The 13,547-nt window shown below is 34.7% G+C and overlaps 1 protein-coding gene across 10 annotated transcripts in view; it reads right to left on the reverse strand.

Annotated features, from left to right (window-relative positions):
• Positions 1–13,547, reverse strand: part of FER (FER tyrosine kinase) — a 248,539-nt gene that overhangs the window by 218,406 nt on the left and 16,586 nt on the right. For all 10 annotated transcript variants that reach the window (XM_031968671.1, XM_031968672.1, XM_031968658.1 and 7 more), the window contains one exon: positions 3,551–3,815. In XM_031968671.1, coding sequence (XP_031824531.1) covers positions 3,551–3,763 — 213 coding nt within the window. In that variant the 5' untranslated portion in view covers positions 3,764–3,815. The remainder of the gene's footprint in view (positions 1–3,550; positions 3,816–13,547) is intronic.

The following is a 13,547-nucleotide window of genomic DNA, read 5'->3' on the forward strand; positions in this document are numbered from 1 at the left end:
TGACTGAATCAAATAAAAATAAATGCTAATGAGGTCCTTACTAAAGTAAGTTAATCCTTTTTTCATCTCCCTAATGGGCTCACTATTGCATTTCATCCCTCCTCAAACTTCCTGTGGCTATGCCTCCCCTCACTATGCTCTACAGCTCATGGAAAAACCTGAGGCCACTTGCCAAGGGTTCTCTCCTTTCCCGTGTTTCTCATCTCACATTACTAGAGCCCCTTCTGCCACTATCTCCTCCTTCACTCCTATTTCACATGAAGAAGTGGCCTTTCTCCTTCCAAACTAAACCCCAATCTGGCCTGGCCTCTCCAGCAGATGGCCTCCTCTATCATTCCCATTCTCCCATGTATCTTCATTCTTTAACTCTTGCCTGCTTCCCTATTGGTACAAAGTTGTCCATATTTCCCTCATCTTCAAAGAAATCTCAGTTTACCTGTCTTATCTATCCCCTTAGCAATCATTCCAAATTTCTTCTAATCAGTCTAATAGACTAGTAATAGTACAAGAATTACATTCATTAATGCATATGTTACATATATTAATTATGCCTAGGGATAATTAAAAAAGATAAATTCTCACTTATAAGCTCCAAACTTTAAATTGCCAGCTATAAGTTCACTGTTCATAATGCTGACATGATCAAGCCTAGAGAGAATGGTATAGCTTGACATGATATGGAAAGTCTCCCAGGTTATTTCTGTACCTCCTACCTAGCCTCTCTTGCCCACCAGTCTTAGTCAAAAGAGATAACCCTTTCCTTACCAATCCTATGATCACACATGCTGATGTATCATTTCTAGACCTCCTGGATCAAAATCAAGGCCTATTAAACAATAAAACTCAGTATTTTATTTTGGCTCTTCTGTGAGTCTGAGTACCAAGTACAATAAAATAAGGCCCTAGGAAAAGGAACATCTCTGATTGCAAGGAATATCCAAGGTCCCATTTATTGAAAGGATTGAGTCCCTTTAATAAAAGCTTATTGGCTCAGAGCTCTGTCTCCATAGTTTTCTTGCAGAATGAGTAACTTTAGACCCCATAATGCTTAACACTATGAGAAATTCACTTAACCTTCACAACATCTGTTGGCATGTGCTATTATTATTTCTACTTTACAGATGAGGAAACTGAGGCAAAGAGGTTAAGGCAGGTTTGAACTAAGATCTTCCTGAATCCAGGCCCAGCACTCTGTGTACTATGGTACCACCTAACTGCACCTCTCTAAACTTGTATCCTCATAAGTGAAACCAAGGAGCTTTATTATATGTTCTTGAAGGTCCTCTGCAGTTTGTTAAAGACTGTTAAGGAGTTTTTAGTGCTAGCAGAGTTCTTGCATTTTGCCTGATGCTTCTTATGTGGACCACTTTTTCCTCATCCAACTATTAAGTGCCCCAAACTTGTCTTTTTTGGATCATCATATTCTCCAGAAACACTGACCAGAAAATACAAAAGACCCTGAATGTGACAAAGTGTCCCCCCCCATCCCAACCATCAGTGGATGTAATTTGTTGTTTGCAACTCAAACTGGCCTCCTTATGTGTCCTTGGGAATCAAGACAGGCATCAGTCAATTTACACTAGGAGAAGTTGCTTCTGCATCTGGGATGCATGCAGATAAGCAGATCATCCTATCTTCACACTATAGCAGCTCCCAAGAGAAAAGAATAGTTTTTGTCATTGTCTTGCTTCTCTCCTTTGGGAGGGGTTTTGTCCTTTTCCTGCCTTTAGTGCAACTTTCCCCCACCCATACTATGCCTCTTTGGGTGGACATTGCTGGTATTTCTTCTTTCCTTTGTCTTGCTATTAAAAAATGCAAACTTCTATATGGATTGTGAACTCTTTGGATTCCACATGCACATTCATTTCTCTCATAATAAACCTAGTTTTCATGCAAGTTTCAAGAAGTTGTCATTGCCTATTGACAACCTCCAAATCCTGGGCTTTTACAAAAACCTGGAAGAAAGTGATATCTGGGGAGGAAGAAAAGGGTTTTTGGTTTTTATTTTTTAATTTCTTTTAGTATTTGTTTTAAATGGTATAGTTGGTAGATTAAAAGACTAAAAAATTAGCTTGTTAATGAAATCACTTATTTTAATAAAATACATTGAATGATTTTGTTACAGCTAAAAAAAATGTGCAAATAGAAAATAACTGAACAAAATGAAAGTAGATGAATGTAATAAAACACTATGTTGACATAAAAAAATAGCAAATGAGGATTTTAGGGAAATGTGGGAACACTTGTGGGAACTGGTGCTGAGTAAGATAAGAAGAGGCAAAGCAGTTCTATGTACAGAGTCTCCAATAATGCAATACATACAATATCAAAGAAAGCCTCAATCAGACTAATTGTGGTGACAAATGTGATCCCACAAAGATGATGAAATTCTCCTCCAGCTAGAAGACACAGAGGATGATTAGAAGAGAAAGTCATATACACTTAGAAGCATAGTCATTTTTTAAGTTTGGTTTTGCTTTAACTTTTCTTTGTTACAAGGAAAAATTCAGTAATAAGTAATATATAATAGGAAAGGCCTAATGTAAAAACAAAATTAGCTACTGGGTAAAAGTAAAATCTTTCTGAAGAATTTTTTTTAAACCTTGAAAGCTGGCCCAAAATCTTTAAAGTAATAGAAATGGCATAATGTCTGAGGCAGAAACACCCAAACACCTTCTTCACATGATACTTACAAGACTTCTTAAATGAAAGATTTTTGTAACTTTAACAACAAGGAAGAATGTATTAGGTTACTTAAGAGTTTTGGGATCTGATCCTTTGTATGCAGAAATCTGTACCTCCCCAATCATGAGAATGGCTGAATGTAATGAAACCCTGTTTCCACGTGAAAAATAATAAAAATCTCTCACATACAAGAATATATAAAAATGGTAGTTTCTATTAGTAGACTACTGGTAGACAATTCTTATCTGTATCTTAAGACAATGAACTGTTTATTTTCAACTTTCCAAATGTATTAAAATGGATTTTTTTTAATTTGTCATTTAAAAACTATCATTAAGTTCGACATCACAATAAATAAAAAAAAAAATTGTACAACTCGGGAAATCTGACAGCAGATGTAGATTTCAACTACATTTTTTAAAATTGTAAAATACATTTTAATATTTCAAGTACAAGTATGCTTTGTTCCTGGCTCCTCTCTGACAATATGACCTCAAATTATAAAACTATTTTCTTAGTTAATTTATTTAACAACTGGATAGTTCATCAATAGGCTATTATTGTAGATTCATACTACAGTATATCAAGGTGCAAAAAAATCTCTATGCTGACTAATGGACTAACAGAATGTACAATGCTAAAATTAGAATCAATAATGTCTTTCAAAAAATCTAGGTATAATATATAAATATACTAGAGTCTAATGTAGTAGGGCTCAACAAAGCAAAGAAATAGATATAGTATAAAAGATAAAATAACAAAGACCCATTTGTTAAAGTGGGATCATTTTGTTTTTAAGTACAATTAGTACATTTAAGACATTTTGACTTTTCTGTAGTCCCAAACAATAAAATTGTTTTCTTACCTGGGATACATTGCTAACATAATTCATGTGGGCAGTACTTTCCTTATCAATTTGATTGCAGAGATTCTGTAAAGTAGATGCATATTCTTTATCACTTTTTATTCTCAGTGCCATAAACTTCTTTACTGTTTCCAAGAGTCTTAATTCCCAATCTTGCAATTTTAACAGTGCATCATGTGAATTCTTCAGGTCACTTCCAAATCCCATCTTCATAAAGCACTAATACGGGTTGTAAGAAATTCTTTTAATCAGCATGTGTCCATATCTGTAAAAAGAGAAAATCTTAATCTAAAAAGGAGCCTGGCTCTCCAACAGTACATATTATGGAAAAAGCACTAAACTGAGTTTGCCCCTTACTAGGGTAGTGACTTCTGTTTACACACTGTTTAAAACTGCAATGAGAGACATAGCACAGAAATGTGTGGACTATAAGAGACCTCAAGGATATTTGGGTTCAAGTTCTGCCTCTGATATGTTCTGGCTGTGAAGTCATTTAAAAATTCAGCACCCCAAAGAATTTTCTAAAATTACACAAACTGAAGAAAAAGTACCAATATATATAGGTCAGAGGAAGCTCCTCAGAAGGAACTTTCTAAATAGATTAAACCACTTTATGGTTTAGTTGATCCACTTTAAAAAATGGAAAATTTACTAGCCCTACCAACATCACATGATAGTTAACACTGTGTAAACTATAGTCTTATAAATATACATGCACATATATATGAGATATATTTTTAAACCAAAATATCACTATAATTTCTAATTATACAAACTTCATCTAAAACTTGTCAATAAATAATAACCTGTTATTAAATATTAGTCATATTTCCTGACTACAATAACAATTGTACAAATTGTTACAATTACAATACAAAAACAATAATTTGTTTTCTATTAGTTTTTTCAAAATAAAGTAACAGAACAGAAGGTGAAAATATCTTTTTTATAATCTCAATACATTTCAAAGTCAATTTAAGCTGACTTGCTTTAAACTAGATAGGAAAAAGGCATTTTTTTCCCTTTCTTTCTGACCTTTGTGATTTGATCTAAAAAGATGTTAGGTGTTAAGACTTTGCAAATACAGAAAAAAGAACAGCCTTATTTCCAAGCAAATGGCACATATCTAAATAATCATTAGTTTGGGCAAAATGTGTGTAATATGAGAAAAAGTCAGTAGACTCTTCATACATAAATTCCACTATTAGACACATGAACAAAGGTCACTAGAAAAGAAAAAGAGAATGAAAAACATGGTCTTCCATATGACAAAAAAGCCATAGCATCTCTTTTTATGGTGGCCAAAAAAAAAAAAAAAAGATTGATAATGGACTGGAAAGAAATTGAACAAATTGTGACACATGAATATGATACAATATTATTAAGCCATTAAAAACAAAACCAACGAATCTGAGTTCCAGGGGTAAAGGATAGTCAGTGTAAAGGCAGAAAAGTGGGAAATGGCATTTGAGAAGAACTGGGAGAAGGCCAATTTGGGTTGGCCCTTAAAAGGAAGATAATGTATAATTAAGATATAAAGAAAGGATCAAATTATGTTGGGAAGGGCTTTGGTTTGACTTTCTGCAGCTTTGTTAATAATAATTTAGTTATATATCCATTTACAAAGTCTTCCCAAGTTTCTTTGAATTCATTTTTGTCATTTCTTATGGCATGGTAACATTTTGTTATATTCATATACCATAATGTGTTTAGCTATTCTCCTATTTTATGTTTAATCTTCAAATTCCTTGGGATATATGCCCTGTAGTAGAAATGAGGTGTCAAAAGCATGAAATTTTTCTAGCATAATCCCAAACTGTTTTCCAAAGGATTCTCTTCTTTGTTCTTGTTACATAAACTTGGGCAGACTTTATGAACAGATGCAAATAACTTTTATACTAACAAATCCTACAGATTTTATTTGTTGAATTTGAGAAAGGTTAAGTGATTCATTTGCGTTACATACTTAAGTGAATAAAGCAAGATTCAAACTCAGTTTAACAAATAAGATATTTGTAAAAACAAATGAGATAGCACAGTACCTGTCATATAATAGGCATTATATAAATAAATGTTTATTCCCTTTCAACTCTAAAAAATGTTCTAAATACTATGCCTCCAAAGAATGACATAAATATTCAAAAAACAATTTTAATACTTCTGAATTTTCTTAAACTCTAAGTTCAAGTTTTAAAAAGAACTTTATATTTAATCACCCACAATATAATTTTGTTACCAGCATTCTATAAACAGAGATGTAGCACATTTATGCAACTGAAATATATAGAACATCTAAAGAATAGGCTTTTCCCATTTAGGCCTCATCAAAAAAGTCTGATAAAAGTCACATTTTCTACTGAAGATTTTTTGTTTTTAAATTATTTTACTTCATTGATGGTGAAAAGACTGCCTGCTTTGGCCCCATCACTTCTTATTCACTTAAAATTTCTTATTCTTATTCAATTAAGATACTGATACTTTTCCTAGAAATCCTCCTTCTAAATATAACAATACTTCTCTCTCCCCAGACCTTACAAAGTATTCTGTATCTCTATCATGCATTTAACATGTACTACTTTATATTATTGTTTCTTGTATATGCATCATATTTCCCACTCAATTTTAAAGTCCAAAAACTACAGAAGCTATAGCAGAAACTGTAGGATAGAAATTAAAACAACTAAATTTTGTACTTCTCTCAGCACTTAACACGGTGCTCTTTATGTTCATAAAGAGTAATTAATAATTAAATTAAATACAAAGTAACATCAATTTTGGGAACATTAAGATTTTTGTCTCAAGACATTTTTAAAAAGCACTTTATAATAGAAATGGACATGAGAAATAATTTGTTTTATCTATATATAAAACGGAAATTAATATGAGAAATAATTTATTTTATATTTATATACACACACATACATCTCTGAGGTCCTGAATTCCAAATTCAGTATTTTCTTAATCTACATCTACATCATACCTTTTATGAATATAAATCAACATTAGTCATATAGTCATATAGTTTCTTTTTAAGATGAAAGACACACAGGAAAAGCTTCATGCAAAAAAGTGGGATGTTGGCTGAGATTTGAAGAAAGCCAGGAAGCAGAAATGAGGGCAAAACACTACAGGCCTGCCAGGGGGAAGGGGATAGGGCAGAAAGCCAAAGAAAATGCTCTTAGTGAAGAGTTAGAGTCTACTGTGCAAAAGGAGAAGCAAGAAAGCTAAGGTGCCTGCATCACAGAGTGCATTTTAAGGAACAAGGTATAAGAAAAATGTTTAAAGTCTTTAAAAGCAAGGGATTTAATATTTGACAGAGGCAATAGAAATCCATTGCATTTCATTGAATAGGAGGGTAATATGGTCAGACATATGCTTTAAGAAGATCTATTTAACAGTGCAGTGGAGAATAGACTGAAGTGAGGTATGTGCATGAAGTGAAAGAAGGCACAAGTGAGATGTGTTCTCAGCAAATGGTTTTTTTCTGTGAATTATGAGCAATCTCCTTAGACTAGAGAGTGGGAAAGAGTATCATCAAAGTCTGAAGGAAATGGGGGAGTCGGGAGAAGAGAAGAGAAGGGAGAAAAGCAAAGGTGAATGTTGAAAACTATCTTTGCATATATTTGGAAAAATAAAAAGCTATTATAAAAATAAAATAAAGTTGGCAAATAGAAAAAAAAAAGTTTTGAGAAGATTTTTTTTTAAAGTTTGCAATAGCAGCTGTGAGGAGTGGAAGAGTAAATTGATTAAGAGGGTGTAAAGAGGATTACCTTGTTATAATAAGAGCCCAGATGAGATTTCAAAAAATAAATTGGTTAGTGGGCTCAGTGAGTATGCTTTTCTGACTTTCTCCAGTTGTAGCTGTGAAGGGCAGAAGTAATCTAAAGCTGGGCATATCAAAGCATGATCAGTGGAAGAAAAAGGGAATCAGCTTTAAAACTTATTCACCAAGAGGTCAAAATAGAAAAAAGAGGCGAGCATAGCCAGTACATGCAGTTATGTCCTAGGAAAGAACTGAGTCTTCAAGGGACTCAAAGTCTCTGTGAACACAAAGTATTATGAGAAAAGGAAAGATAAAAAGATAAAATATTTCAGTGTAAAAAAGTATTAACAATTTTTTAAAAATGCAGACAAGCAATTTTCTGTACCACAAAGTATTCAACAAAACCAATATTTAGTTTCTACACACTGGTTAGCAATGATTTTGTAAAAATAATTTTTTAAATTTTATTTTAAAGGGCAGGGCCAAAATGGCAAAGAAAAGGCAGGGATTTGCCTGAGTTCTCTCCCAAACCCTTCTGAACACCTTTAAATATTATAATTAAACAATTCCAGGAGCTTCAGAATGCACAAAAAGACAGAGTGAAATAATTTTCCATCCAAAGACAACTTAGAAGGTCAGCAGGAAAGGTCTAACTCCTGGGTGAGAGTGGAATACAGTCCATTAAAGGCCCCATCAATACAGACTCAGTCCCAGTCTCAGCAAACCAGGAACAGGCCTGAGGATCAGCAGTAGCAGTAACTGCTTCCAGAGCGCTCAGCCCACAGACAATAAGGGGGGGTCAAAAATTTGGTCAGAAGGAGATTATAGAAGACTCTTTGCTATCCCTGAGGCAGGACCCTTGCTTTGCTCTACTCAGATCTGGGTCACAGTATTAACTGGCAGTTCCAGGATGAAAAAGAGCACTAGCACACCAGAGTTTGCAGCTACAATAGAGAAAGGGACCCTTCTCACATTTTTAGAAAATGTGTTTATGGTCACTCAATCAGTTCAGTTCTGAACTATCTTCTTCTCTGAAATCCTTTACTCTCTCATCCTTTCATTTATCCCATATCATGGACTATAAAGCTGGCAAAATCAGGCAATCATGTTGACTAGTCTCATTACAATTTAATGCTATGTGATCTCAACTGGGCCCTACATGTAACTAGGAAAATTCTATCTCTCCAATAAGTTTACTCTTCTTTTCTAAGCTTTTTTATTCCTTTTCAAAACTCTCCTGGCTCCTCTTTCTTTCAATCTCTCAGCTGAAAACTTTACTTCATATTTTACTGAAAAAATTGAGGCTATTTGCTGAGTTACTTCTTTTCCCCTTTTCCTTAAATTATATTATTCAGATACCTTCTTAATCAATCAATAATCATTTATGAAGCAACTACTATGTGCTTAGGCATGGTGTTATAAGTGGTAGGAATACAAAAGGAAGCAAAAGGCAGCTCCTGCCCTGAAGGAACTGGAGAAGGAAATGGCAAACTACTAGTACCTTTGCCAAGAAAGCTCCAAATGGGGTAATGAGGGGTTCACATATGACTAATTGGGTAAAAAAAAAAAAAAAAAAATCCTAAACTAATAATGAAAAAAAGCTGTAGAGGGCTGAAACTATTGGGTTGATGCACTGAGGTTGGAACTGCTGAATGCTTGAGGCTAACTAATGATTGGACAATACTCTATGGGCATATGCTTGGAAAATGGTCCTTTCCACTATTCATACTGGCTCAATGACTGGTGTATAGAGGATTGTAGGAGGGACTAGGGGGTAGAGTAAGACTAGCCAGGGACGGTAGATGGGGGACAAATGGACAATGAATCTGAATGAAGAGAGACTTGAAGCAGACAAATCCACCAGCAGACTATTAATCCAGGCATGAGGCTAATGCAAGCCTGAACTAGTGTGATAGCAGTATCAGAGGAAAGATAGGAAACTAGTGTGATAGCAGTATCAGAGGAAAGATAGGAGCAAAAAATGTAACAGTGAAATTGACAGATATAATGAGGCAGTCTTCTGCCTTCCTGTTCTGCTTCCATCCTGTTCAATCCTGCGTCTAAGATCAAGAATAAAGATTGAGTTCTTTTGCTTATCCTGACTCCTGCTGATTCTAAGTTGTCTGGGGTGCTAGCACGGTCGTTACAAAAAGCAAACCAATATATAGAAACAAGTTATATACAGGATAAATAGGAACTGAGAAGCCTTTCTATAAAAGATGGCATTTCAGTTGAGACTTAAAGGAAGACAGGAAATGAATAGGTCAAGTTCCAGGCATGGGAGACAAAGAAAAAAGCTCAGAAACAAAATTTTGGTGGAACAGTCATGATGCTGGCATCACTGCAACAAAGAGCAGATGGCAAGGACTGAGAAGACTACAAAGATAGGATGAGGGTTCTTTCTATGCCAAAGACAAAATATTATATCTGATTCTAGATGCAATAAGGAGTCCCTGGAGCTTATTGACCAGGAGAGTGACAGAGTTGGTCCTGTTCTTTAAAAAAATCAGTCTGATAACTAAATGGACAATGAATCTGAATGAAGAGAGACTTGAAGCAGACAAATCCACCAGCAGACTATTAATCCAGGCATGAGGCTAATGCAAGCCTGAACTAGTGTGATAGCAGTATCAGAGGAAAGATAGGAAACTAGTGTGATAGCAGTATCAGAGGAAAGATAGGAGCAAAAGATGTAACAGTGAAATTGACAGATATAATGATAAGACAAAAATATCAGTTGTGAGACTGAGAAGATGATTTTTCTCTCAACAGTAAAATGGAAGCTAGGAAGAATAGAAGGTTTAGGAAGAAAGAGAATGAGCTCAGTTTTGGACATGTTCAATTTAAGATCTCTAACAGACATTCAGTTCTAGATGTCTAAAAGGCAAGTTGTATAGGAGAGGAGATTGGAGGTCAGAAAACAGCCTGAGACAAGATAGGTAAATCTGTGAATCATCAGCATTGAAACGTAATGAAATCCAAATGAAATAATATAGAGGGGAAAAAAGAAGAAAGATTGGACAGAATCCTGACAGACACCTATGATTCAAAGGAGAAATGTGGATGAAAATCCAGCAAAATAGATGGACAGATTAGATAGGTAAGAGAAAAAAACATGACATGGTGAGATTCAAAAATCCTAGAGAGAAGAGAATATCAAGAAGAGGGTGATCAACAGTACTGAAGATTACAAGAGAGCAAAGAGATGAGAACTGAGAAAAGGACATTAGATTTGGAAACTAAAAGATCACTGGTATCTTTGGAAAGAATAGTTTTGGTGGAATAAGATTAGAAGTAGGATTATAAGGGGTTAAGAGGAGAGCGAAACTATTTCAAAGTCCGATTCTTTTTGTGCAGAAAAATAACAATATGGACATATATATACATATATCGTATTTAACATATACTTTAATATATTTAACATGTATTGATCTATCTGCCATCTGGGGGAGGGGGTGGGGGAGAAGGAGGGGAAAAATTGGAACAAAAGATTTTGCAATTGTCAATGCCGAAAAATTACCCCATGCATATAAACTTGTAAATAAAAAGTTATAATTAAAAAAAAAATGGCCTTTTTGAGGAGTTTAGCTACAAAGAGCAGAAGAGTTCTAGGGACACAGTTATTGAGAATGGAAGGATGAAATAAAGTTTACTCATTATGGAGGGAAACATGGCAATGTTTATAGGCAGTAGGGAATAAACCAGCAGACAAAGATTGAAAATAAGTGATAGAGTAGGGATGACAGAGGGGGACAATGTTGAAGGAGACAAGATGGAATGGAATCACTTCATGTGAGATGGGGTCAAGGAGGACATATAGGCAGAAGGCATCTGAGTGACAGGAGATTAGGGAAAAAGGAGAAGAGGGAGCTCACAGTACACAGCCTCTATTTTTTCTGTAAAATATGAGGAAAGGTTCTCAGCTGAGAGGGTAGGATGAGAGGAAAACATGAGATCTGAAGGGCAATGAAAAGGTTTAGGAGAGTTGCTATGAACAATAGGACAGAGAGATGATAAGGTAGATAAAGACTGTCTAGCAGCAATGAGGGCCCAAGTGATATAATATATTATATATATAATGTTTTATATATATATATATATGTTTTATATATGTATGATATATAACATAAATTCATAATTTATGTCTTGAGACTGAGAATTTTTAAAATGCTTTTAGATTTGGCTATTAGATCATTAGCAACTTTGGAAAGAGAAATTTCAGTTGCAAAGTCAGGATGTAGAGTTAAGAAAATAGAAAAGAAGTAGAAGCACCAATTACACATTGGCTTTTCTAGGAATTTAGCTGCAAAAAGGAAAGAAAAGGGATGAAAGCCTTTGGGGGTGGATATAACATATGAAGGTATTTTGATGATGGAGGAGAGACTGGTAGACAGGGAAAGATTAAAAATTAGTGAGTGAAGCTGATAGTAATCTGCTTGAAAAAACAGGATGAAATTGGATGACTTGTACATATAGAGATATTTTCCATGGCAAGAAAAATAAATATCTTCTCATACTCAACAGGAATAGTCACAGTCTACCACTTTGTGTTCCTGCCTCATAGCCAAAGAGAAGAGGAGCCACACATTCCTCTATGTTCCTTGCCTTCTATCTCCTGCTGGGCTCAATGTGTCCCCTGAAGGAAGGTGACAAGAGGCCTTAGATACCTTTCACCCATATGGTAAGTGAATATTGTTTACTACTTTTTCTTAGTTAGGCATTGTGTCTTGTGGTTCAGAGGCTATTCAAAGCCTGCTTTCTTGAAACAGATTCTCTTTCAGACTCTACCTTCCTTCAAATACAAGAGTAGTGAATGAAGATGATAGTAATCTGCTGGAGATGGCAGGATGAAATTGGATGACTTATGAATGTAGAGAGATTTGCATTAGCAAGAAAACAAGCACTTTTTCATAGAGCCCCCATTCCTAAATGTGCTTGTTGCTCTCATTAGAATGTATGTAGATATACTGGGAATACAAGAATAAATAATAAAAACAATTCCTATTCACAAAAAGATTCCATTCTAATGACAGCAACAAGCATAGATAGAAATATTTATATCATGAATATAAAATGACCAAGTGAAACACATACAAAGTAATTAAATATAAGATGACTTGGGAAGGAGGAGACTAGCAAAATAAGGAATCAGGAAAGGCTTCATGCAGAAGATGGTGCTCAAACTGAATCTTTATGGGAGTGGCTCTATGAAGAGGAGATAAACAATGAAAAAACAGAGCGAAAGGCAGTATTATGTTAACTTCTTCATCTTTCAAAAATCTTTTGGATGTGAATTTGTATCAACAATTTGAAAAAACAGAGCGAAAGGCAGTATGTTAACTTCTTCATCTTTTAGAAATCTTTTGGATGTGAATTTGTATGAACAATTTAGAAATTGTAAAACAAAAACATATCAAAGCTGTCATCATCTCTTGCTAAATATTTTTTTTAATGTATTCAAAGAAAAATAGAGTCTAGAAGAAAGGATCTGGTTCAGGAAAGCAGGATCTGAATAGTTTCCAAGCAACAAGACACAATACTAAGAAAAAGCTTAAATAAATACACACTCACATATTTCAACCATGAAAGATAGCTAAAGCAAGTAAGAGTTGAAAGGGATTAGACCAGCTATCTAATCTAACCCTTTCACTAAAGGAATTCCCAGTATAGCACACAAATGGTCAGCCATCTTATGCTTTAGGATGTACAAAAAAGGAGACCTCATTACCTCTCTTGCAAGCCCATTTTACTTTTGGAGTTCCAGTAGTTAAGAAAATTTTCATGACAAGCTAAATTTTGCTTCTTTTCAATATCTAACTTGCTCCTAGTTCTATTCTCAAGGGCTAAATTTAACAAATCCAGGGGCTCTTCTACATAACAGCCCATAACCTGAAGACATCTATCAATCACCATTCTTCAAGCTAACCAAGTCCAGTTCTTTCACCTGAAGCTCATATGACATAGCCTCAGGTCCCTTTCATGACTGAAGGAGATTGCCGCCCTCTGGATACTCTCCAATTTGTCTGTGCCCTTCTTAAACCATAGCCACTGAATTCCAGAGCTTCATCATGTCACAGAAGTTACCCCATCTTCTTGAAGGTTATACTAACAGTACAATTTTTTGGGTCTTTGACCAAATTTTGACTATGTAGCTAAAGTGTCGTTCATATAAAGTCTAAACCAATTAAAATCAGGGAGGCTCATGACCAGAAAGTTAATCACAAGATAATTAAT

The sequence above is a fragment of the Sarcophilus harrisii genome, chromosome 1, assembly GCF_902635505.1.
Source record: "Sarcophilus harrisii chromosome 1, mSarHar1.11, whole genome shotgun sequence".
NCBI classification, from domain to species: Eukaryota; Metazoa; Chordata; class Mammalia; order Dasyuromorphia; family Dasyuridae; genus Sarcophilus; species Sarcophilus harrisii.